The sequence below is a fragment of the Channa argus genome, chromosome 1, assembly GCF_033026475.1.
Source record: "Channa argus isolate prfri chromosome 1, Channa argus male v1.0, whole genome shotgun sequence".
NCBI lineage: Eukaryota > Metazoa > Chordata > Actinopteri > Anabantiformes > Channidae > Channa > Channa argus.
Genome location: NC_090197.1, coordinates 8943790 through 8968992, shown reverse-complemented (window position 1 = coordinate 8968992; position 25203 = coordinate 8943790). Strand labels below are relative to the sequence as shown.

The following is a 25203-nucleotide window of genomic DNA, read 5'->3' as shown; positions in this document are numbered from 1 at the left end:
TGACCTTGGGGTCAGAGCTAACTGACTGCCTCCAGCTTGTGCTGCGGTGGAAGAAATACAGACATTCAAGCTTGAAAATAGGAAATATTTAGACTGGAATGAGAAGCAGCTGCCAACTGCATAAAAACTTACAAAAGGCAAACATCTTCCAAGGGAAACATTAGGGTCTGAGCATAAGTTGGGTCACAGGATAATGACCTTGCATTGGCTGAAGTGATGTGTTAATATGCTGGCACAGTGCGGCCACACGCTTTCTCCACCCGTTTCTGGGGGATTTTAGCCCTTGGATTGTCCCCCACTTTCTTCAACAGCAGCTCCCCCTGGTGGCACAGCTCCTCCAAAGTTTACTGCTGTTTCGGGCAAATGGGGAGATGAGACGAGCTCTTCAATTTGTTGTTTGCTAGTTAATCCCCCGGTTACGAAAGTTGACGGTTGCACAGTTGGATCACTGCGTTGTTCCAGGTATTAAAACATGGAATGAAAATGAAAGAGAAAAATTAGACCAGTCAACGTCAGGAGTGTTTTGTCATCATATCCCACAGACCAAATATTTCCACGTGCAGTTAAGTTGGTGCAAAGATAACACTATTATAATAACTACATCATAAAATGCATACAATTAGCCTCGACTGCTTTCACTGACACTTATTGTTATTTCAGAGATGGTTATTATTCCATCATGGAGAACAGCTCGCATCCTCTCCACAGCGGAGCAGCTTCAGCAACAGGCCTCTTCAAATCCGCTGCGACTAAGAACGGTACAGGTCGTCATTTCTGCTAAAAGCCATTAGTCTGTTGAATCAGTTTGACTGCAAACAACACTCTCAGCTCAATAACTCTTTTTTTTTTATGAATCTACGAAAAATGTAATCACTATAGCAAAACAATTATCATTTAAAGAATATTTCCGTGATACAAAACCTTGACGAGTCTAGCTTAATGGTGACTAAGGCCCTAATTGGACAGTACGTTTACAAATTAAAATATTTATTCATTTTTTGTTTTTGTTTAAACTGACTGATTGACCTTTTTTATTTTTAGCAGAATATCTGCTCTGGTATAGTGTAATCACATCAGGCTTCACTGTTTTGTCTGGGTTAGCAGACAATACATAACAAGCTCCAAACAGACATGGGCCAAACAGTTTTTAAACAATTTAAAATCATTTTTTCCGTATCTGCATTGAATATCAAGGTTAACACATTTGGTCCATTTACACAAAAAAGGCCACTTTTGTGTATCTAAGCAGTCTGAAACATATCTGATCCAGGTCTGCATTACTAGCATTAGACAGTCTGTCCCCTGTGACACTGCCTCATTTAGAGCAGCAACATGACAGCATGACAACATGACAGAACAGAAAGTTGCAAAATTTAATGAAGACAGAGATGTCTAGTAGAGTTAATAGGTGTTTTACTCATCTGTGAAACTACGGTACAAAATACATTTATGAAGAGATGCTCAGTGAAAAAAAATTTAATTGCATTGCAATAAAACGTTTTTGCACATGGGATTAGATACATAATTATAGCACAATCATCTAAAAATACTTTAAATTCTTTACTCAAGTTGAAGAACTGAGTATGTGCTCTAAAATTTAAGTATGGCATTTTTCATGTTGTTTATCATTTTTATTTAATCCATATTTGTTCCACATGTTCCTCCTAAAAAGGTTTCTGCAAAATTCCCAAATATTGAGGTCTTGTTAAGTTTAATTCATGTACAGATTCACGGAGAGAACCAATTCAAAATATATATGTATACCACCACCAAAAACCTGATTTAACTAACATAAAGTTAAATAAAACCAGAAATTTGCATTCATTTTTTCTAGTTTTTCTATTACATGTGTTTATGTATATGCACAACATTTTCAGTTGGCACCAAAGCTTTGTGGCGTCCATTAACTAGTTCTAGTCATCCTTCAACACAAAGTGGTGCCTGATAATTAGCCCGGACACAGCAATTGTGCCAAATTTGATTGACCGTTCCAATTAGAGTGAGTGGAAGAGGGGAGTCCCAGATGTGGAATGACTTCACTCTGGCCATGACTCTCTCCACTGGGACTCCGAGGAGAACAATGGCCTCTTGCTGATCAGTCTCCTCTTTTGTGAGCTCAACTCCGTGTTTGAATGACGAAAGATGAGTCTTGCCCCAACGTCATCAAGGTGGTCCTGGATGAGGAAGCCCTTGTCAGCCATGATGTCATCACCTGGTTCCAGCAAGGAAAGAACACCACTAATCCGCGTCAGCTCTCTGTCAGATATGCTGCCAGTGTACAGAGGTGAGATGAAGGTAATCGAACCACAGGGAGCTACGCCGATAAGTCCTTTCAGAGTTGTCCTATTCTTACCGTTTGAGAATGTCTTGGATTGTAGTTTCATGGATGAAGCTGTTTCAATAGTAATCTTTGTGCAGTCCAGTATAACCCTGACATTAGGACAGTGTTTTCTGAGTTTCAGAGGCATAGAGGATTTTACCTTTTCCCTGCTTGTCCAGATGGGAAGGGAGGCAAGGACGATGAAAAGGTAGTTGGGCCAGGTTATAGTCAGTCTGCTGACTGTTGTAATGCTCACATTGAACATGCAATGACCTGGTCCTTCATGCCCACAGCAACACACATACAATACAATAAAAACTCATCGATTAATGGCATGCTGCGAGGTGGGCTGGGATCGAGGCAAGCTTCATCACCCATCTTCTGTGCTTTAGTCCAGTACACCAGCAGAGAGGCGGATGGAGCAACAGACTCCCAAAAGATCCTGAAAACCTCTTCTGATGGGATTTTGGTGTAAAACCTTATCTGATCATCAGAAGCACAGAATCGGCTGAAGAGGGAATGCGATGATAGCGGAACATTGGCCAATCTGGCCTCCAGAGCCTCATCCAATGCACCTGTAAAAAGAAAACAAGGTAGTACCATAATCTTATAGTTATAAAGTCACAGCATTTATCACTCACATCAGAATACAGACTAACAATTGCAGTGGCATGATTTCCCCCGTGCTATATGCATGTAGTTCTTTGTATTAAGAGCTGATGAGCCACAATAAACATTGAGTAGATGAGTTGTAGATGAAATACATCTGGGCAGCATGAATAAAATTACTGCATTTATGTAGTTACATTAATAAAACCTCCATAAAGAGGGATACGAATCCAGGGCGGTTGTATTTTAGGGCTGCACCTAACCAAATTACTTTTTGGTCAATTAACCTATCAATTATTTTTCAATTCAACAACTAATATAGATTTTTGTTCCTTTTATTGTTCAATTAATTTAACAATTTACTAAAAATAGGTAGAACAATGGAATATTCAAGTTGCTTTTTGAGTAACAAAACTTTGTGTAACCCAAATTCTAGCAGACCATCAAAACACCTTACTGTACATTTGTACAATTTGAAAAACAATATAATCTTTCTCCAACATAAATAATTACAACTAAAGTAGTACTTCGTGTATCAAAGACTTCAGTCTTAGCTGACAATCTTTATAGCTAAGTATAAAATTAAAATCCAACAATAGACATAAAATAGAAATGAAAATTTGTTTAAACAGATTAAAAGGGCTCTTTAATAATTATTGTTAAGCCTGTAATACTATAATATTCTGTATTTATTCTTGGTTAATGAAAAAATGACATATGACAGTGATTTTTACTCCTTAACGCATGAACAATTATAATCCAATAAGTTGCAGCTGTTCTGAAATGGGACATTCTATAATAATGAGTACTTTTAGTGTTGGTACTTTAAATATATTGATGAATACTTTTACTTTCTTTTACTTGAGAAGACCAAAAGGGGGCTTCTTATTCACCAGGGTAGACTGCTGTGGACTCCAACTTGGTGTTTCAACACTGCTGTAAATTAAAATCCCGACCTGTTTTTACACATCTACCAGGAGACAGCCAGCGTTTGAATTGTGCTTTTACAACTATGATTTACGGGTCTATCTGAAGGACACCGGCAGTGCTGGACTACAAGTTGTTTTCAAAAATATTGTAAAAGTTCTAATAATTAGTGATGCCAAACACAGCCTTACCAAATTATTAAGTAAGAATGGAGCAATCTGAAGATGTCCCATATAATTTAAAGGCAGTCATCTTGTCAAAGTTAGACATGTAATGTTAGAAACAACTGTAATGTAAAGAGTCCAATGTTATTGATATAAATGGCTGTTAGACATTCTATTAGCTGAAGCCAAATCAAATTCACCCTGGATTCACTTAGTGACCCTTTTGTTGAGCTGTGTTCAAGTGGTAACTTTGTTGCTCTTACTTGTTGTCAAGGACTTTCCTATTGTCTCTGGTAATTTCCCCCTTATGGATATTCCTCTTATCTCATGTTAGATAAGTTTCTCAGCAGTTTCTATGTTGGACACCTACCTGTTTCTTGGTAGCCCACAGAAGTGATTGTTCAGAGGAGAATGCATAGTCTTTCAGCTGTCTCTGTAATATGCAATTATTAACAATGACATGTAAACTAGTTCCTCAGGTGCCTCGTTGTTGTCTGCAAATGTTACATTATTTTGAGAACCTTACTTCGTGGTCCTAGTCTTAAGTCAAAGAATTTCTCGCCAGCCTCAGTCTATGGGTCTGGTTCATAACCTTTACGCACCTTTAAATAACTCTAATGCGCTCGATATTTCCAATATATCTTTCAGAACACTTGTCTTTTCTTCTCAGCTCAATTTGACCATTTTCAGCTCCATTTACTGCTTCTCCCAAAATTATGTTCCGTACTTCAGCCTTTTACTGTAGCCTGTGTTAGTATGATAATGAAGGCATTTTTGTGTGTATAAGGACCAACACTGCACAGCTTGGGAGGGGGATGGGCTGTTAGGGGTTCAGCGTCTTGCCCAGGGACACTTTGACTTATAGCTTGGGCCAGGGATCGAACCACTCACCCTGTGGTCTGTGGACAACTGGCTTTACCAACTGAGCTACCTTATGATGGAGAATGATGTTTGTGTAAAATTGGGAAAAGTGATACAGTGAGAGAGACTGACTTTAATTAATGACACTTCAGGCTGTAAACATGCATGTGTGTTTTTACTGTAACTGCTACTGTTTTCTAGCAGAGTACTGCTGCACTGTCAGTTTGGAAGTAGTCATTTGCCGTGTTGTACTGGACTGCATTTTACTGAAAGATGTTATTGGTATGTTTTAACAGCTTCTGAATTTTATTATTTTTCAATATAACTCAGACCTTTTTTTTGAAACCAACCAAAATAGACACTATAACCTTAGGATTTCTTGTACTGCATGACTTTCAGTAAGCTTGTACCAAATGAACTCATGTTCACACATCTTGCATCACTTTCTGAACTTGCCGGACAATACAATTTACTGTTGTTTGGTTTATTATGATTTCAGAGCTAAAGAAGTTAGTTATTTTCTATTAATCACATAACACTTGTGGTTAGTTTGGTGTGTGGGCAGTGTGAGACTGTGTGGGCTGTGTCTCTTCAATTAGTACAATACAGTACAGTAGATCCCTGTATGATAACTGTCAATACCTGGTTTTGCAAACAAACCAGAAGGGATCCAGCTCTGAATGCCAAAACGCAGAGAGGATTTCAATCCACAATGCTGTTTTCATTAATGATATTTATTTTTCCTACTTGTACCTAAAACCATAAGAAACTTAAACTGTATAGAAGAAAAGATGGCACATTTTTTCTATCTGTCGCCCCTAATACTCTTGTTATAGGTTCTTTTAACAAATGAAATGAAAATAATTTGAAAAACATTTAGACTTTATATATATAATAATATAGAGTCAGCACATAAAAGACATAAAAAACTGTGAATTATAATGTGTACTATACATTTTGTGTACTATAATGCATGGTAGCATATTAAGTGAACAAAAAGACTAATTTGTGATGTTTGTATATTAATATAAAGAATAGAGAATAATACACCATTTAAAGCTTTATTAAAAAATAAATCAAATCAGTTTTAAATTTACTCAGTTATGGAATGAAAAGCAGAAGAAAATTCTAACAGCTTGAACTGTGAAACTCCCAGATCAGTTCTCTCTCTCTACCACTTGAGGCTGCTAAAAGTGCAACATTTTCTTCACAATATATATTTCCCTCAGTTATGTGCAAATTGTCTCCTGCATTACTTTCTGTTTTTTAAATTATGAACAAAGATCCTGCCTGACTATACATCAAACAAGTCAATTTCTTCTATAAATACTGTGTATTGCAGTATAGAAGCTACAGCTGTAGCCACGTTACCACGTCTGGGAGCCTGTAATGTTCATTATGTCCAAGAAAATCATTATTAGCTGTATAAAAGTTGATGGATGACTTTGCAGTTCTTGTATGTGACTATAAATCTGTCAGGGCTTCAACAGTGGCCATAGACATTTTTTTCCTTATTGTCTTTGTGGGAGGTTTGAAGTTATGGCACCTCGAATCACATACATCTCTAGAGTATGGGGACATTTGTTGCTGATATACAGTGAATGTTGTCCTAACAGTAAGATTACTGTATAGTAATTGTGTCTAAGGCACCGTATACTGCAGGTTAGCACCTGTATACAGTACAAAAGATTATAGAGCCCAAATGACAAGCACCTTTTAACATTACATGCATGTCCACAAATCACATGTACACTTTACAGATAAAGGGTATGGACGAAATGGTGCAATAAGAGTTTAAATCCATACTGAATATATTAACCACTATTTGTTTTTTATGCCCCACACCAGTGGCAGCCTCAGGAATTATGTTTTTAATTATGCAAGTGGAGTCGTGGTCAAAGGACAATGTCATCATCACCTTGAGTCTGTCCTATTTTCTTCAGCACAAGATCATGGGAACTTCTGGAAAGAATGTCATCACGTCTGGCACAAACATCTACTTGGACTTTTGGTTGAACTGATTAGAAAATACATCTGGACAGACATGCATGTAAACTGCAGGTAGGTAATTTATCATGACTGTAATACTGGTTGTGTGATGAATAAACCATCCAGCCAGAAGTGATGATCTCTCCTATGAAGAAATGTGCTGCCCATTCTTCACAACATCATATTAGTTCTATAGGGATTGTGAGAGATTATCATACATGAAACTCTTTCTCATTGTCCTTTTGATCCAGTTTGACTCTGCAGATGTGTTATTACAATAGATTTAGACTGTGATGGTGGTTACGTGAGCATGTCGCGCTCCACAGTCTCCTCCCAGATCCAGGTGAGAGGCGTAACAATGCAGCATTATAAAGAGCTTTATGTTCATGTTCCAGCTTAAAGACAGCATCTTTGTTTGTCCTTTGCACACCTGATACAGTCAACAGATTTTTTGTAATTGCCAACAGGTAGGCTGTGTTCAATTTCTAACGTTACCAACTCCTATTTAATAATATAAATGGGGTCAACATGTCTTTAGATATGTTCTGCCTTTTAAGATTAAGTTGTTTTAAATCTTAGCCATCTAAAATGGTAGATTATTATTAGTTTTGCGGTAAATGGTTCATAATGTTTCTACAGCCTGACCTCAACAGCAGCCTGCCAGTGAGACAGCTGGGAAATCTGGGAATGCTGCAGGATGGAGTCTGCATTGAAGCTGTTTGCCATCCTCTTTCCACTTTGGTGCTGTTGCAGTAAGTGAACAATTTTTTATTTTTTTTTTATTGCAGTTTATAATTCCTGATCCGTTGGAAATGTTTGGGTGTCATAATTGTGAGCCTTTTAAAGTCACATAAACCTCCTCCAATCTCCTAACAAATCACCAGCTGGCCCAGCTCTCAGGGAGACACATCTCCTGTTTTCTGTGTATTTTCAGGTGCTCAGCTTGTTACTGAAATATCCCCACATATGGGAAGCACCAATGGAGCAACACAACTCACCATTTCAGGAAGTGGTAAGAGATTCAAACCTCATTACTGGACATGCCATAGTTTTAATATTTTAGTTTTTAGACATGGTTTATGCTGAATTTAATAGCTAAATTAAAGTAAAACATAAAGATGTATAAATAACGATTGAGACTTTTTAGGACACCAGGACACTGTGCAAAAGTGGTTGTTTTAGTAGTACCAGTTGATAATTTTACTAAATTGTACTACAAGTACAGTACTAATACAAAGTTTGTGCGTCTTCATATTAATTTTAAGATGGACCACTAAATGATTTTCATTGCAACACGTCCTGCCTGCTCGCCTGTTTTCTGAGTCATTAGAAGACTTGTTATAAATCGGAAAAATTGTTTGCATTCATTGCATTAACAGTTGTAATTTTGTTGTGTGATTTCAGGTTTTTCTCAGCAGTTCCAGCTGAATCCAACTGACGACACGTTTGGCAACCATGTAACCCTGGTGTCCGATACCCTGTCAGTCCCATGCGATGTGGATAGAAGCGCAACACAGAGCAACCAGATCCTGTGTTACACCAGGTAGCCTTCATGCCAAGGGTATCTTAGTGCCTTCATGCATGCGTTTGTCATTTCTACTACGATTGATTTATGCATTACAGACCAATGCCATCAGATGTCTATGCCGTCCATGTCACCGTGGACGGTGTTCCCATTCCTGACAGTAATATATGTTATGGGGCGTACAGGTCATACTCCTGCATCTTCTATGTAAGTTTGTACAGTAGCTGATACTACACTTAACTTATTAATCAGTTCCTCCCTGCAGCCAAATTTAGATTTGGGTTTTTAATTATTATTTTTTAATTTCTCCTCAGACTGTCTGGTATCGCACCCCAACAATTTACTCTTTGAGCCCAGTCAGTGCTCCCCCAGGTAATGTCTTTGCTTCGGCCGTATGTCATGAATTCACAGACTTGTTTAGTTTGAGCTTTGGAAATAAACCCACTTCGAAATCACTGCAGGGACCTTGGTGACAATGCACGGACAAATCTTCACTGACGTGTATGGAAGCAGCACAGCCTTCAGCTCAAATGGTCGTAATGTCAGATTTCTGAGGTAAGAATTAAAGTAAAACACAGTTTTTTGCTTGCATTGAAAACTGTTGAACTAATCGATCGCATTTACTTATGTCATTAAAAATATACATTATGTTGTGGAGACTAGAAGAAAGAAAATTTCACTGTTTACATTTAAGTTGAAATCATGTGTTTTTGCAATCAATACAATCTTGTTTACTGCAGAGCCTACATGGGAGGGATGCCTTGTGTGCTGCTGAAACCACAGTCAGATGAACTGTAAGTAGTGTGTAGAAAAACACCTTACAAATTAAGTAATAAAAATAGTAAGTTCAGATGTGTTTTGTTTCAAGTTGAGCTAAAAACTATTTTCTGAGTGCTACTAGGTTATAAAAACTATTTTTTTTTGTAAAATATTTAAAGTCTTTCAAATCTTTCTCAAGGTATAACCTACAACTATATTATGCATCGTCTGATTGGGGATACATGAGCTGCAAAATGACAGGAACATATGTTGGTAAGCTGCTTTGGTTTATGGCTACAGCTTCTCTTTCAGTTTCTCTCTTTAACCTGCTCCATAAAATATTGTTTTGTTTCCAACAGGGCATCAAAACTTCAGCTACATTCTGGATTCTGAGTATGGAAGGTAAAAGTAACCTACATCATATGTTTGATAACATACAGCTTCTTTGTGCTAACTGTAATCTTATCATTTTCCCAACACTGTCTCTTGCAAATTGATGAAATTGCATTTAAACCACAAACACAAATACATGTTTGTGAGAAATATATTGCAACTTGGTCATGTTTACCATGGTGACAATTAAGATAACTGGCAAATACCCAATACATTGATACTTTACCATCTATAAAAATACACATTTCTTTTATACCAAATTAACTGATAAAAAACACACAGTTTATCTAATTACAGAATAAATAATTCTTTTTTTGGTTATGTTTAGGCATTTAATATTTGGTAAAACTAAGAGAAATATTGGGGTTTGGTTTACCAGAGAACAACTTAAAACCTATTTTTCTAACCTTAACGACACATAGGACTCTGGAGTCAAACTGGTGGGACAGTCACGCATTTTATAGCCTGCATTACATAGCGCACACACAGTACATAGCCAGGTTTGATTCAACGAGAGGCAACGAGACTTACTTTAAATGACAGGTGCTTTTGAGTTGAGCTATCAGGCGGATCAATCTGCAGTTATCTAGATCACTTGAGTTTGATGGGAGTGATGGCAGCAGGAACAAAGTCAACTCTGTAACCAGCTTCCTGATTTGCTTTGTCACTATTTAAACCTGTATGTTTAAGCAGCTCCTTCCCACATCGACATGTTGCTGTAGTTGGCCTATAATTATTAATGCTGCATTTGGATCCTTCCTGCCACAAGTGACAGAAAATGTGAACAGATAAACAGACAAATGCATGCACGTATAACTAAACACAGATGCTGAAGAGACAGCTTCCTACTGATTTTACTCAGTGATAATATTATAGTATTTAAAGTTATAATAATATTAATTATTTACATTAAATCTTCAGGAGTTTACCAGACAAGCAGCTGTACAGGGTTTCAGCTTTGGGGAAGCTCTCCATGTTCCAGTCTTATGCAGGTACAATACACTGTAGGACAGTGCTTTACGATAAATGTGTGTTTTTAAGAAGTAATTCCATTAAATGTAGTATTTATTCCCATTATAATGATTAAAATTTTTTTACAGAGGTGACAGGAGTCTTTCCATCACGGGGTAGTATCATGGGTGGAACCCTGTTGACCATCCAAGGCCGCTTCTTTGACCAAACCGATAGCCCAGCTCGTGTTCTTGTTGGAGGTAACTATCACCATCAATGTTAACAAACTCTCTGCAGCTCTAGCCACTTTCCAGTATCGTGACAAGTTGGTGATATTGTTTTCACACAGTTCATAATGTTGAGCACGATTAAATGAACAGGAAGAAACTCTACTTGTGCCAAAACTCTCACATAGTGATAATCCTTTGTAACTCAACACTGTGTGTGTGTGTGCAAACTTTAAAACAAAGGAAAACGATAACTGAACGATAGTAACTTCTGAAAGCTTAGAGACGCGCAACACAACATGACAAACATTTCATGCACTATTATGTTTCTCTGAGGTTTCATGTGTCATGTAACTCTGAGTTACAGTAGGTCAGTCACTTTGCCTGAATCGATGCCCTTTGATATTAAATTATAGTTTATTTTTTACATACTTACAAAAACGTTGCAAAATTTGAAAACATCCAGACTAAGGTTTTTAAGAGATTTCATAAAAATTTTAATTCTTAAAAATAAGAGTCACGTTCCACTTTATCAGACCACAAAGCTCACAAAGTCTACTTTCTAAATCAATTAAATATGTAAGAAGATAAAGTTTAGTTATTGCATTCGGGGAAATGTCACATTAACAAGGTAGTATTGTTGTATTAGTAATCACAGATGTACCATGTACAAACAGCATGTTATGTGTTGTAAAGTCAAGATGCTGCTAATGTCAACTCATGTTTTTTATCATCACTTATTTTGTGTGCAAAATTGTAATCTACAATGTACAACATGACAGCTGTCAGTCAAATATAGTAGAGTAAAAGCATAAAAAAGCATTAAATGTGAATAAAGTTCCGTAATCACAGTAACCTCGAAACTGTACTTAAATACATTTGAGTAGTTTTCTGTCACTAACAGCTGATTTTCTTCAGGTCAGCCCTGTGAAATCCTGAGCGTGTCCGACAACAGAATTATATGCAGGACTCCTGAGCACCAGATGAACAACATCAATGGAGTCTACTATGGTGAGAACAACTCTTTGTTCTGCTTTATTTTGTACTGTGTGATTTTCAGAAGAACGCATGGACATCTATGAATAAATAAACCAGTGGAGCAGGTTAAATAATCCGTCCACAAAGATCTGAAGATACTGATCTTGTCTTTGATTGAAGTTTGATTCTGTAACAAGATAACAAGTTATGTTACACAGTGACTGTGACAACAGCACATGTCAAAGTCACTGGTTTATAGTTTCTATTTTTTTCAAACTTGGATGTTTGAAACCAATATAACCAAAAGTAACTAAAAAGTTTGAAGTACTCATTAAGCTTCACATTAACCTGTGAAAAATTCCCAAAACCAAAGAATTTCCCAGAATTTATCTTGACGTCTTCTGATGTCCAATGATTTCTCCTGAAGTCTAAAATCCAACATGTTCTATTATCTTGCATATATGTCAGTAAACACAGCAATCGTTTGGGAGTCTGAGAGATTTTAGCCCACAAAAATACCAAAAGTATTGATATGATTTGTAGATTGGAATGATCACTTCAGCCCTTATTTTGATACACCACCATTTAAGTGTCTCATTAGTGACTTTATCTCCACCAGGTGGCAGAGGCTTGACGGTGGAAGTGTGGAACAACACAATGCCAAATTACTTGACTGATATTTGGAGATACAATGAGAACACAACTGGATACTGGTCACAGTGGGTCGACTCCATGCCCCATATGTTTCCCAATGAAATTAATTGGTTCACCTCACGATACAGAGGCTTCTTCATCCCTCCAGCCAGCGGCAACTACAAATTGTACCTGTGGTGTGATGATCGATGTGAGCTCTACCTCAGCAACTCCAGCCGCCCAGAACATAAGGTTTGATACCATGTTTAATTCAAGCACATGCTGATCTTAACTCATGCAGAGGAGGTGCAAAAACTCAATACTCAAGTAAAAGTGCAAGTAGGCTTGACTAAAAAGTAGGTCAAATTAACTACACACCAGTGAAACTAAACCTTTTCAAATGATAACATGTATTGTCAATTGTGCTGTAAACAAACTTTCATCTGCAAAACAGATGTAAAGAAACATTCTGTTATAATAACTAGAATTTCTGCCCCACACTGTATATGCCTCTAAGAAAATGTCAGTTTGCGGTTTACATGCATTTGTACCTAGGCTCATACTCTAATCAGTTCATCCATGAGTCCAAGCAAATATTTTGTGCAAGATGTGATTGAATTCCCTCCAGGCGTTACTGAGATACAGGGGATGCACAGACGATCATAATGACTGTGGCCACCAAATCTAATCCGTTCATCCTAAATAATATATAACTAAATGGATATTTGTGCCAAATTTGAGAAGAGATTTTGCATTCATAAAAATAGTGTGGACAGACAGACAACCAGAAAACACATTGCCTCCCCCCAAAGGATTAAAAAATAACATCCAAAGATCTCTGCTGTTATAGAAACTTGGTGTTGACATTGTGAAACTAAATTGTTGTGGAGTGAAATGCATTGGAAAATCAAAGATATTCTCAGCTTTTTTTCGCAGCAGAAGGAAAAAATGAAATTATGTATTTTGTGATACACTAAACCCTTCTTTTATTTTACCCCTGTAACAGTTGTTTTACATGTTCTACTTCAGGTAAAAGTGGCGTACCAGTCATACAGTATTTCAGGTTACAAACAACTGGACTCCCAAATGTCTGCAGTCGTGGTTCTAGAGAAAGATAAACCGTAAGTATGGGAGCAGCAAATATAACAATAATTCATCAGACCTGTAAACAAACTAATACATTTTTTTCCCCTGCAGCTACTACATAGAAATTTTAATGCAAGAATATACCAGCGAGTCTGGTGTTAACATTGGCTTATTCAATGCGGAGAGTTCCTTCACTAAAGGCCAGACAGACGATGCTGTGAACGAAGTTCAAATGATCACGGCCCAAAGTGATGTGTTTAATGAGGAGCAGGTATGTACGACTAAAGTGTTGCTCACATGGAACTTTATTTGGTTTACTGCAGCACATGACAGATTGTCTGATTCGACCAGCTAGTTGAGAGTCATTTCGGGAATTATGCGCTTTATTGCAGTTAAGTGTTAGATGGTGAGACCGAGAACGCGAACAATGATACTTTAGCTTCGCTTAGCTTAGCATAAAGGGTGGAAACAGGTGGAAACAGCTAACGTTAACTTGGCTCTGTTCTACCATAAACTCGATGTGTCACTTGCTAAAAAAATCCAATTAGTTAAGATCTCAGTGTTGTATGGGAGACAAATGCTGCAGTCAGTAGTTTAGGGCTGAGGGTTATAGCAAAAGGTCAGACAGCCATAGTTGATAATTAAATGATATCCAAGAATTGATTCTACAATCCCCTATTGTTTTATAACTCCTGACTTATTTGTCCACCCCTTTCTGTCTTATGTACCTCACTCATTACTGTGACCCAGGTGATTACCTTTAGCCAATGGCCCACAAATGTCACTGCAGTCAAAGAGGTCCAGAATGTAATTATCAACAGCAGCTGTGATGTCCAGTTTTGTGACAGCACCTACTTTACCTTGGGCTACGAAGCTGCAAAGACTGGTAATGTGCTTTATAATTAATATTATTATCATCATTATTATCATTATTATCATCAGAATCAATTAATAATTGATTTCAAAATACCTAAACTACTCGGTGCATTTGTATCTTGTACTTACATCGAAATCCTTACATCGGCTGGTGTTAGTGTAATCTAGACGAGTACACAGGCCTGTGTGTTTGTTGCATCTTAATTGCCCTGAAGTCTTCTGTCATGTTGTCTTTTTCACATTTAGGACCACTCCCACTCAGTGCCTCGGCAGAGATGGTGGAAGCAGCTTTGAACAATCTTTGGACCATCAAACCCGACACAGTGAAGGTCACCAAACAAGATGAAAATCCAGGATCTTATTACACTGTGACATTCAATTCTGACAGAGGTAAGATTTGACTGAAGAAAAAGGGAAGGAGCTTAGGAAGTGGGTCAGTGTTTTATTTAGGTGGTAACCAGAATGACTTCAACTCGGCTTTATTCTCAAATTCTCACACGTTGTATTAAGATTTTTTTTTACAGTACATAGAAAACTGAAATAACTAATGAGACTGTTTTGATTGCAGGTGATTTCAAACCTCTACTTGCTGAGGTTTTTGACTTTGACACCAACATCACTGTTGCTGAGGTTACCAAGGGTAGAAGCACTTTGAATACCTTCACTCTGATCTGGGGGGGAATCCCAACAAGGCCCATTGCCTTCAACGCTCCTGCAGCTGAGGTGTGTTTTTTTTAAATTCACAGCTCCTGCGGCTGGTTCTGGTATTGCTCAGATATCCTCAAGGCTGAGTGTCACTGGTTTGAATTTGTTGCATGTCATGCTCCTTCTCGCCTCTGTTTCTTGTCTGCTCTCCACTAGTATCTACCTAAGAATAGCAAAAATGCCCAAAAAGCCTTAAAGATATCCACAATCCTCATTGCTCTCAGTTTGATTAGCATATTGTTTTTATAGGCTTTATGATTTTTGATTTTAGTTTTTTTTTACTTCCTGCAAATTTTACACTTTTGTAAACAAATGCCTTGACATGAAGACTTTTTTTTTTTTTAAAAAAAAGGTTCTCAATTTGAAGAAAACGTGTACAGAGTAGAAGTTCGAGAAATAATACTCACAGCCACATCGTGTGATTGAACAGGTGCAGTCAGCTCTGCAGGACATGTTGAAAGCCGAGTGTCCAGCTGAGATCCTGTCCTCTGAAGGTACCAATGTGAAATACTTTAAAGACTTTGAAGGTGACAACTCTCAGGTCAGTGGGAACAAAAACTGATGTTTTCCATAAAATATTTTTAAACAGAAAGAATTTCCTAAGTTGCTGTCACATTTCAGAAAGCCTTTACTTTGCGTGTGATTTACAGCCCCCTTTCCCAAAAAGTTGGGAGGATGTGTAAAATGTAAATAATAAAAGAAAGCAATGATTTGCAAATTTCATTAAACCATATTTTATTACCTATAGAACATAAACAAGACATCAGATGCTGACACTGAGACATTTTACCGTTTTATGGAAAATATTAGCTCATTTTGAATTTATTTCACTGTTTTCTCATTAGTTTAATAGTGCTGATAAAGGGACTCCTGTGAAAAACTTGGGTTTCTGTGGGCTGTGGTCGCTGAAGAATGCGTACGTTCTCTTCAAAGATGGCTACATCAGAGAGTCTGGCGTCACATATGGACAAATTCCACTGGAAGTGTACCCCAGTGTAAATACACAACTGCTTTATTCACTGTGATTTGGTTGGAACAGATTATATATTCTAAATCTGTAATGACATATTGCTGCTATTGAAAACAATTAAAATGTTTTTCATTCTATTTTTCCTGTAGCTTTGTTTTGCGTACAAGGGATTGTTGAAGGATCAAGTTGGGATGAAGTTTACTTACATCGACAGCCAGGGACAAAACCAGACACTGATTGCAGAATTCAGCACCATGTTTAATAAGGACCAAGGGTGAGTAACAACAATTTTAATTTCTCAGATATAACCAAACACTAGGCACATATCACTGGTTCTCTGCAAAATATAAATACTGTTTGTGCAGCATTTGTATGTTTGTTTCTTTGCAGGTGGAGTTACAAATGCATGGACCTGCTGAGTTCTCTGCAGACACAATACTTTGGCCGTAAATTCACTCTGTTGGAGTTTTATCTCTATCAAGATGAATCTGCTGCAGATTTCTATGTGGATGCCGTTTACATTGGAAGGAGACCAACCACAAATGATGAAAATGGTATATAGACTGAGACTTTTGGTCTAATATGGCCACATTTTGATGTAACAAAATAACAACAATATGTGAATATGTATTTCTTTGTGTTAAATATAATATTGATGTGTAAGAGTAGACCTGAGTAGACGTTGTTCACTATTACCAGAGGTTTTCTGTGACTGTTTCCGTGTTTCTCACAGCTGTTCCCCTCAAAAGGAAGCCCCCACTGTTCGAGGGCTCTGTTCTTTCCTTCAGTGTAATTGCTGTTAGCAAAGACACATCAAGCGTTTCACAGATCAGCTACAATATTCAACCAACGCCACCAGAATGTAGCTTTGGGTTCCCACTTATCGAAGTTGGCTTCCTGCAGGTAACCAGCTATTTTGTGTAGTTATCAATGCACAGTGATTAAAACGTTAAATGAACATTGCTATTGACGCCTAATTTTTAGGTTAAACCTTGATGCTCAATTCTGATATTTTAGTCAAACCTGTTTTTTTGGTGATTGTTAACACTTGTTCTTTGGAACTGGGCATCCAAGACCCATGGATGGGATCTGTCTTTTTGTACAGCTAGTGTTTATCTGAAAATAAGACTGGCATCTGTCTAACAAATTTGTTTGTCCACTGTCCGCGGAAAGATGTCCAACTGGAATGAGGACATGGCCGTGTACAGTGAAGGAGCGGCCACCATCAACGTCACTCGCCCGCACAGAGTCACCCCTCCTTTGAACGGCACATTTGACTTGAAGATTTACGGAGGTCAAGCTCAAGGTAGTTCAGGTTTTCCTGTATTCTACAATACAGAGGCCAGAGCTTCTTGGGTGTCTTACCCACCCATGAGTAAACAAGCAAATAATTCTCCTGCTCCTAATGGAAGAATATCTGACTGTTTAGGAGTTTGTCTTTATATTGGTGCAAAAACATATTGCCATCCTGTAGTTTCGCTGTCCATACTGTAGTAGTGTCTAACGCAACCAGCACTTGTTCCTAGGTCTGTCTGTGAACATCAGTCCACTGGACCTGAAGTACGCTCTAGAGGGAATTGCAGGGATGGGTCAGGTCCAAGTTACAGGCATTAGAAATTGCAGACGCCCTGTTTGGAGGATTGAGTGGCTCACAAATCCTGGAGACCAGCCTCTGATCCAGGTCAGACTCCACTTTGTATTTCATCATTATTTTATTGTTTCAGTTTTTTTTTCTTTTTTGCTATTTATTTCAAAAACTCAACTTATTATTCACAGAGAGCAACATCTCTGCTCATTTTCACACACATTTGCACCTAAAGATTGATGCACTGACCTCAGTGGGATCAATAAAGTGTTATTGTATTATTTAAAGTTTAAAGAGAAATAACCCCTGTTTCATCTCAGCACTGCAGCTACAGAACCAGCAGTAATATTACTGGTAATACTAATAACACAGTCACTGCTGTATCTGTTCCAATCATTACAGTTCCTACAGGAATAAGGAAAACCAGAGCTGTAGGTCTTGGGTCCTGATTGTGATTTAATCTCATTCCAGGTAAATTACTCGTCAGTTATCGGCACAAACGCAGTTGTTTTTGCCACAGAGGTGGAAAAGGGAGGTCTGTCGATACGAAGCCTGACAGGAGATTTCTTCCGTGTCTGGGAAACCAAACCACAGGTACAATTGTGACAAGCCTTGTGCAGATTTGGTTTTGAGTTTCAGCATTTGTCTCTCACCTATGTGCTTTGGTCACTGCTGATCACTTATATATATATTTCCTTTTAGTTTGTTTCCTGTAGAGCAAGTATGCTGTTGTATATTTTGTGCTTCCAGGCAGGATTTAGTGCCTCTAAGTAACGACTTTGTATTGTAGTGGCTGTCAGCTACTGACTTCTATTATTCTATTGTTAGAATGTAATAGCAGTAACTAAATATGCCAGCGATTATTTTTGATGAGGCGCCTTTTGCTGTTTGCAGGTGGAGGTTTACATCAATGGTATTCCATCCAAGTGTTCAGGTGACTGTGGCTACGAATGGTCTGAGGACAAAACTCCACTTGTGACTGGAATCAGCCCATCTCAAGGTGACCTTCTAAAAAATGTTTACTTATTGATTATTAATTGGAATTTTCCCAACTGTGGAACAAATAAAGGTTTACCTTATCTTATCTTGGTTATTTAGAGGCAGTTTTCCCCTCTTCTAAATTAAACAAACATTTAAAATGTAAAGAGCCAAAGCAATTATTGATGTAGGGTTTAGTACCAAACACATTGCATTTTTTTACCTTTGAATACTGAATAAGTGAAATAATTTGGGCCTCGTGCATGTTATGTAAAAGAGATTGTGTTGTAAATATACTGTACCTACCTCGTTCAGGCTCTGATGGCTTGGGGACTCTTCTGACTATTACTGGGACTGGCTTTATCAGTGAAAATGCCTTCATCAAAGTGGGAGGGGCCACTTGTAATGTTGAACATGCCAATGGTAAGTGGAGTTGAAGGAAAATTCTGCTGAAGATTGTTGTTTTCATAGTGCAATGTTTTTAACCAGAGGTTTATTAATTATATGTCAGCTACAACTCAGGTGTGCAGACTCGGCAGTGCCAGTGCTGGTACCTACCCCGTGTCAGTCACCTTTCCCTCTGTGGGGAAGTCCCGTTACGCTAGTGGCAGCGTCCTTCTTTTCACCTACCAGCTCATTGTTTCTTCTTTATCCCCTCTGACTGGAAGTGTGGCAGGTTTGTCATTACCATTTATAGAACGGCAATAATGAACCTTAATCATGGAGCAAAACAGAATCACAAAATGAGAAGCTCAAGTGTCACTTTGTCCATAAGCAACATTTGAGTAGTTCACATTCATACAGTACAGTATCTGTAGCCAACGTAATCAATTTTTTTTTCCCCACAGGAGGCACATTGCTGACAGTGACGGGCTATGGCTTCAGCCACAACACCATAGTTACTGTCGGCAGTCAGGAGTGTGCACTGGTTCATGCAAGTGTCGTTGAGCTGACATGCAGAACACCAGCAGTAAGTCACGAAGAACTTACTGTACATTGTTATGTTTACACCAATACGACTAAGCATAGAAGAATGCAGTTATCTAACCGATTCAGATATTGAAATTAAAGTGCATATGGCATTTTGCATAGCCATCTGTTAACGTTTGCTGGACAAACCATGTCTCCTAAAAATTACATTTCTGTACAACTAAACTGCAAACACATTAGGATAAATGAAGCACCACATTTACTGAAGTTGATGTTGAAATGTTTAAAATGCAGGACTGCCATGCTACAGTTTAAGTTCAACAGGATGTCACAATTTTGTATAAAGACGGACCCAAGTGAAGAGACAGCGAGAGGGGGTTAACTGGTAAAACAGGGCAAAAAACTCAACAACAAAAGCTCGCTCCTGAGAGGGGGACATGAATCTGAAACATAGAGTACTAAACCCAAATGAACACTAGGATGTGTGACTAAACAGAACAAAACCAAACCTCAGGCCAGGAACAGAGAACCCAAGTAAAAAAAAAAAAAACAAGAATCAGGAACAGGATTCCAATCAGGAGCAAGGTGCACTGTCCGGGAAAAAGACAGAGGATTTGGCAGGGGAATGTGGGAAGAGCCGGGTATCAATAAACCAGGGAACATGTGAAAACAATCAGGCTGATGAATTAACATGAGGCAGGAAGCAGGTAAATGGGGCTACAAAATAAAAGTCCTGGTCAGGAAGTGGAACTGAAGTCCAGATCATGACTTCAGGACCCAGGTGTAGTTAGGCGTAGGCAACAAAGCCCTTTGGTTAAGAGTAGGGAAAAATCTTAAATTTAGTTTTAACGCAAAACTAACTGTGTGCAAACTAACTAACTATTTTCTTTTGACAGACAAAAATACATTGTCTGGGTACCTGTAATAGATGCGTTCAGGGTCAACGTATTAGCTATTTGCCATTTACTTTCACCATGTCCTTATTATGTTAACAGAAAACATGATCCGATTGCAATTCTGTTCCTCATAAGAAACTTTTGGCATGTGATTCTTAGTTGTGTAGCAGCTTCAATTTTGTGGCCACAAGTAGATATGATAGGAAAATGTTAGTGGTTATACCAAACTATGCAGGGACATTAATTAGTTTTTCTACATTTTCCTGCCCACGGACGTGTTTAGCCTGGATAATCCATTGCTTACAGAGTTAATTTAACTTCTTTAATGCATTTTTTAGAATTAGTAACTGATCACTTTATTCATTTCAGGGAACTTCTGGACCACAAAATGTCATGGTAATAGTTGGAAACATGAACCAGACAGCTGACAGCTCCTTCATCTATGATAACAACCTCACGCCCCAGATTATAAGCACGAGTCCCCAGACCACAACTGTGATGGGTGAGCTAAGCCTTTTATTTTGTTCATGTAGTCTAATTTAATGAATTCTTCTAAATAGCATTTCATTCAAGAATTCAGAAACCTTTTTTTTTTTTATTGTTTTCATTCCATTTCATTTTACTTTTAACTAATTGAGTAATTTAAGTTAAAGGAGTGTTGAAATCTGATTATGTATCACCTGAAATGCCTGTCTGAATGTTGACACATGGAATATAACCGTGTAATTATATGTGTCTGAAGGGCAAAAGGTAAACTATTGTGTTCGAGTCATGTCTGTGTTGTCGTGTGTCTCCATCGTACATGGAGATTAAAGCAGTTTGTAAAACCCCTTTCATCATTAACAACTTATTTGTTTCTTTTGGTACATCAAGGACATGACATTCTCACAATCCAGGGTTTGAACCTTGGAGGACATGACAATGACAGTGTTGTGTTTGTTGGCATGGAGGAGTGTGCCATCCTGCAGTGGACACAGACAAACATCACCTGTCTCCTCCCTGTTCTGCCGCCTGGCCTGTACAACGTGAATGTACAAGTTGGAAACAGCGGCTACCCCCAAACAAGGTACAGCTACAGTTTGTTGAAAGACAATTCCTCGTTTAAAGATTTGGACCCAAATCTGAGTTTTGCTTTCATTTCAAAAATGACACTCAAGCAAATGTAGACACCAAAACACACACACACACACACACCTCACAATATGGTGCATAAAAAAAAAATTGATGCAAATGTCACATTCTGAATGCTCTAACAATATATTGTATATTGTTTTGTAGTGCAGTAGTGTGTCATATTAAATGATTGGTAAATTTGAAATGTGACCACTGATTACACAAACTAAACAAACTGGGACTAATTTGACTCTTTCTAATTTTTCTTTCATAGCGACGGTGTAAATGCCACCATTCAATACATCCTGGAAATCTACAGCATCTCCCCACAAGTTGGCTCTTTAATGGGAGGGACCAGGCTGACTGTCTCTGGCTTTGGTTTCAGCAACAACATGTCTGACATCAAAGTTTCTGCTGGTAACCAGCCCAATGCTCAGCTATTTAAAACAGACTTGTCACTGTGAAGTTTATACCCCAACAATCAATGTTGTGTTGGAAACTGAATGTAAATTTAAGGCTGAGATGTGATGTAACTACACTCAAATATGATACAGCAGTGATTTATCATCTGTTAACATTGTCTTCACGTATGAGACATTTTCTGTGGATTTGTGTTGTGACAGGATCTGCTGACTGTGAAGTGGAAGCTGCCTCAGAAAACGAACTGCAGTGTGTTTTGCATTCAGAGGAGAAAACCTACACTGTCACCAACCAGGGGTTTGACTACAGTAGGTTTACATTTCAGTCCATTGTTCAGGAGTCACGCTAAATCAGACTGAAATCAACTACAACAGAAACAAGGATTAATTTCCAGAGAAATGTTGCAGATAAAATCATAAAGTTTCAAAGAAAGACTTAAAACAAACCTGTTGATACCTGATGTCGTGTTTTGTTATTAAGCAGTATAGATAATTTAATTTTAATAAATGTTCATTAAATTGCATGTTGCCTAACCTAACTTAATGCTTCTCGTACAACGTGTAAACTGCTGCAGACATTTAAGTCTAACCTTAAGTTTCTGCGGCCACCTGTGTGTTCCAGCTTTCGGAGAGGGATATGCGTGGAGTCCTGCCTCACTCACGGTGCTTGTCGGCGACACGGTGATGTGGCAGTGGGAGGCACCACCCTACCAGAGAGTCAGATACAAGGTCTTTAGTGTTTCCAGCCCAAGTGGCACCACCTATGAAGGGGGACCTTTCACCAGCGGAGAGACCAAGACAAGCAGAGGTAGAATACCGAGTCACTGGGGAGATCACAGGGAATTTAGTGCCAAAACATACTTTCTGCCATTGTTCTCAAGTTAAAAGAACAAAAAACAATTGTACTGCTCTGTTACCAATTTTAGATTTTTGGTATTTGGCCCCAGGCAGTTTTCCTGTATTTGATCAGATGAAAATATATTGTGATAATATTTTTTCTAAGCTGTTACAGTCAAAGAAGGCCATTTCAAATGAGTGCCCATAAAAACAAATGCAAACAGCATTAAAATGACAAATGTGTGAAAATCCTGTTCCTAGTTACGCATGAATTAAGAACACAACATAAACGGTGAAGCTACATTTGAAGCACAAGTTGTCTTGATTTTGTCTCTATGTTCGTCTTTGATGTTGGTGTGTTGGGTAGTTTTTTTCTTAATAACCATGAGAGTAAGAAACATCTATTAACCCCAGAACCAAGCTAGTTGGATCTTCTCCTTATAGTTGTTGTAAACATCATGTGACGCCTCAGCTGCTGATGTGCAACATCACAACATACTCTCCCTCTCTCTAACCCCTCCACCCCACCCCCCCAGGCTTTTTTAGATACCGTTTCACTGTGCCTGGTGTGTATTACTACAGCAGTGGCTATGTAGATGATGCCCAATTCAGGCTGCTGCAAGGAGTCGTTAAAGTCGAGCCTCGGGAGGACAAGAACATCAAGGTGTCCGTCAGAGTGGGAGGCATGGAGGCCATGTACGTGGCAGGAGGTACGTGTAGAGACATCACAAGGTTCAATGTATGTGCATAGAAAATAACATCACGCTACTTAATGATCCATGGCTCAAACTTCTCCCCTTCAGGTTCGCGTCACATTGCCGGAGCTGCCACTCAGTGTGTTGCTTCTCCACAGTGTCAGTTCACTGAGACTGTAGACAGTATTTTCTTCACAGCTTGCTCTACACCTACAGTCAGCTCCGTCTCTCCCAACCAGGGCTCGTACCACCAAGTGATCCTCATCCAGGGCGAAAAACTCAGCAACATCACCTGTGCTAATGAAGTGAAGTGTTTCCTATGGATTTAGATTTTAAAACGTATTAAAGTGTGGATTTTCTGTTTGGTTGGTAAACGAGAACTATACACTATCTTCTATCCAGGTTTTTCTTTTTTTTACATTTAAAAAGGCTTAATACTGTATAAAATAAAGAGTCTTCAGTTAAAGTAAAGTGATAGCAGTGAAAGCTTGTTCTCACACTGTTCTCCTCTGTGTCCTGCAGGTGACAGTAGGAGGTCAACCCTGTCAGGTGATCAATAGCACTGACTCTGAGATCTACTGCCAGCTCAACCCCAACAGCCAACTTTCCATGGCTGTCGCTCTCCCTGTAGCCGTCAGGGTCAACAACCTGGGCAACGCCAACATCGCCGTGTTAAAGGAGCTCGACCGGCGTTTTGTTGTTCTGCCTGTGGTCGACTCGGTCTCCCCTCCCGTCGGCAGCCCCACTGGCTACACCAGGCTTGTCATTCAGGGCTCTGGTTTCTGTGAGGGACAAGTGTTTGTAGGCGGCTCGCCCTGCACCATCGTGTCAATCAATTACACTACCATCATCTGTGACACCTCCCCTTCTTTGCCACAAATTGGAAATGTTGTCTTCCAAAGGGGCACTGTCCAAAGCTCTTGTAGTTCAGTCTGCTCCTTTGTGTACTCATCCTCTGTCACACCCACTGTAACCAGCATTTCCCCCAACAGCATTAATGATGTGACCACAGTCACCATCTCTGGCTCAGGGTTTGGCAGCCGTGTGGATGATGTGGCAGTTTTTTCCAGCAGCTTTGAGCAAGAAGTCATTGCTGTGACTGACGGCAATATTTCTGTAAGAGTTGGGGCTCTGCCTGCAGGCGACCACCGAGTCCAAGTGATTGTTAGGAGTAAAGGTCGCGCTTCTGGTGAACTCACCCTGAACAGCCTGGCTGAAGCTGTTCTGAACCCCACTGTGGGCAGCCTGGCAGGAGGAACCCTGCTTGTTTTCACAGGAAACGGCTTCGCTCCAGGGAATACCAGCGTGATGGTTGGTGGCCACCTCTGCAAGATTCAGGACGTGACGTCAAGACTGCTGCGCTGCCTGACGCCTCCTTACAGCGAAGGGCTGGTGACTGTCAACATACAGGTTTTCTCTGTGCAGTATCCTCCTCTCAACTTCACTTACTCTGTAGTCCACACTCCCATCATCAGCTTCATCAGCCCCACCACTGGTAATTAAGAGTCTCAGTATCGTGTTGTCATACTATCATGTATGACAACATGCTACATTTTGTAGCAATTTTTTTTATTGTCTTTTAGTAATAACTATTACCTGATGAACTGTGCAGAGCATAGCTGATAGAACAACAGCATTACAGAGAGAGTGAATTGATATTGAGTCACTAGCTTGAGTAACTTAATCAATTTTTTTCTGTCAGTCTTAATATATAATATTTTCAATCCAAAACAAAACATTAGTGTGCTAAAAAAGCTGTTACACATCACTCTCCTTC

At 38.8% G+C, this 25203-nt stretch overlaps 1 protein-coding gene across 1 annotated transcript in view; it reads left to right on the top strand.

Annotated features, from left to right (window-relative positions):
- The first annotated feature begins 2142 nt into the window (after window positions 1-2142).
- pkhd1l1.1 (PKHD1 like 1, tandem duplicate 1) overlaps window positions 2143-25203 on the top strand; it is a 47424-nt gene continuing 24363 nt past the window's right edge. Inside the window, exons 1-38 of the mRNA XM_067482409.1 lie at window positions 2143-2284; window positions 7805-7882; window positions 8275-8413; window positions 8494-8602; window positions 8710-8767; window positions 8857-8950; window positions 9136-9189; window positions 9354-9427; window positions 9514-9556; window positions 10469-10539; window positions 10648-10758; window positions 11644-11736; window positions 12323-12588; window positions 13366-13457; window positions 13534-13693; window positions 14173-14308; window positions 14545-14688; window positions 14867-15021; window positions 15434-15544; window positions 15849-15998; window positions 16123-16247; window positions 16364-16527; window positions 16707-16876; window positions 17147-17279; window positions 17500-17654; window positions 18030-18152; window positions 18453-18558; window positions 18852-18959; window positions 19048-19212; window positions 19385-19506; window positions 20732-20864; window positions 21236-21428; window positions 21750-21892; window positions 22099-22203; window positions 22517-22702; window positions 23268-23441; window positions 23535-23731; window positions 23949-24921. Coding sequence (XP_067338510.1) covers window positions 2143-2284; window positions 7805-7882; window positions 8275-8413; window positions 8494-8602; window positions 8710-8767; window positions 8857-8950; window positions 9136-9189; window positions 9354-9427; window positions 9514-9556; window positions 10469-10539; window positions 10648-10758; window positions 11644-11736; window positions 12323-12588; window positions 13366-13457; window positions 13534-13693; window positions 14173-14308; window positions 14545-14688; window positions 14867-15021; window positions 15434-15544; window positions 15849-15998; window positions 16123-16247; window positions 16364-16527; window positions 16707-16876; window positions 17147-17279; window positions 17500-17654; window positions 18030-18152; window positions 18453-18558; window positions 18852-18959; window positions 19048-19212; window positions 19385-19506; window positions 20732-20864; window positions 21236-21428; window positions 21750-21892; window positions 22099-22203; window positions 22517-22702; window positions 23268-23441; window positions 23535-23731; window positions 23949-24921 — 5755 coding nt within the window. The remainder of the gene's footprint in view (window positions 2285-7804; window positions 7883-8274; window positions 8414-8493; window positions 8603-8709; window positions 8768-8856; window positions 8951-9135; window positions 9190-9353; window positions 9428-9513; window positions 9557-10468; window positions 10540-10647; window positions 10759-11643; window positions 11737-12322; window positions 12589-13365; window positions 13458-13533; window positions 13694-14172; window positions 14309-14544; window positions 14689-14866; window positions 15022-15433; window positions 15545-15848; window positions 15999-16122; window positions 16248-16363; window positions 16528-16706; window positions 16877-17146; window positions 17280-17499; window positions 17655-18029; window positions 18153-18452; window positions 18559-18851; window positions 18960-19047; window positions 19213-19384; window positions 19507-20731; window positions 20865-21235; window positions 21429-21749; window positions 21893-22098; window positions 22204-22516; window positions 22703-23267; window positions 23442-23534; window positions 23732-23948; window positions 24922-25203) is intronic.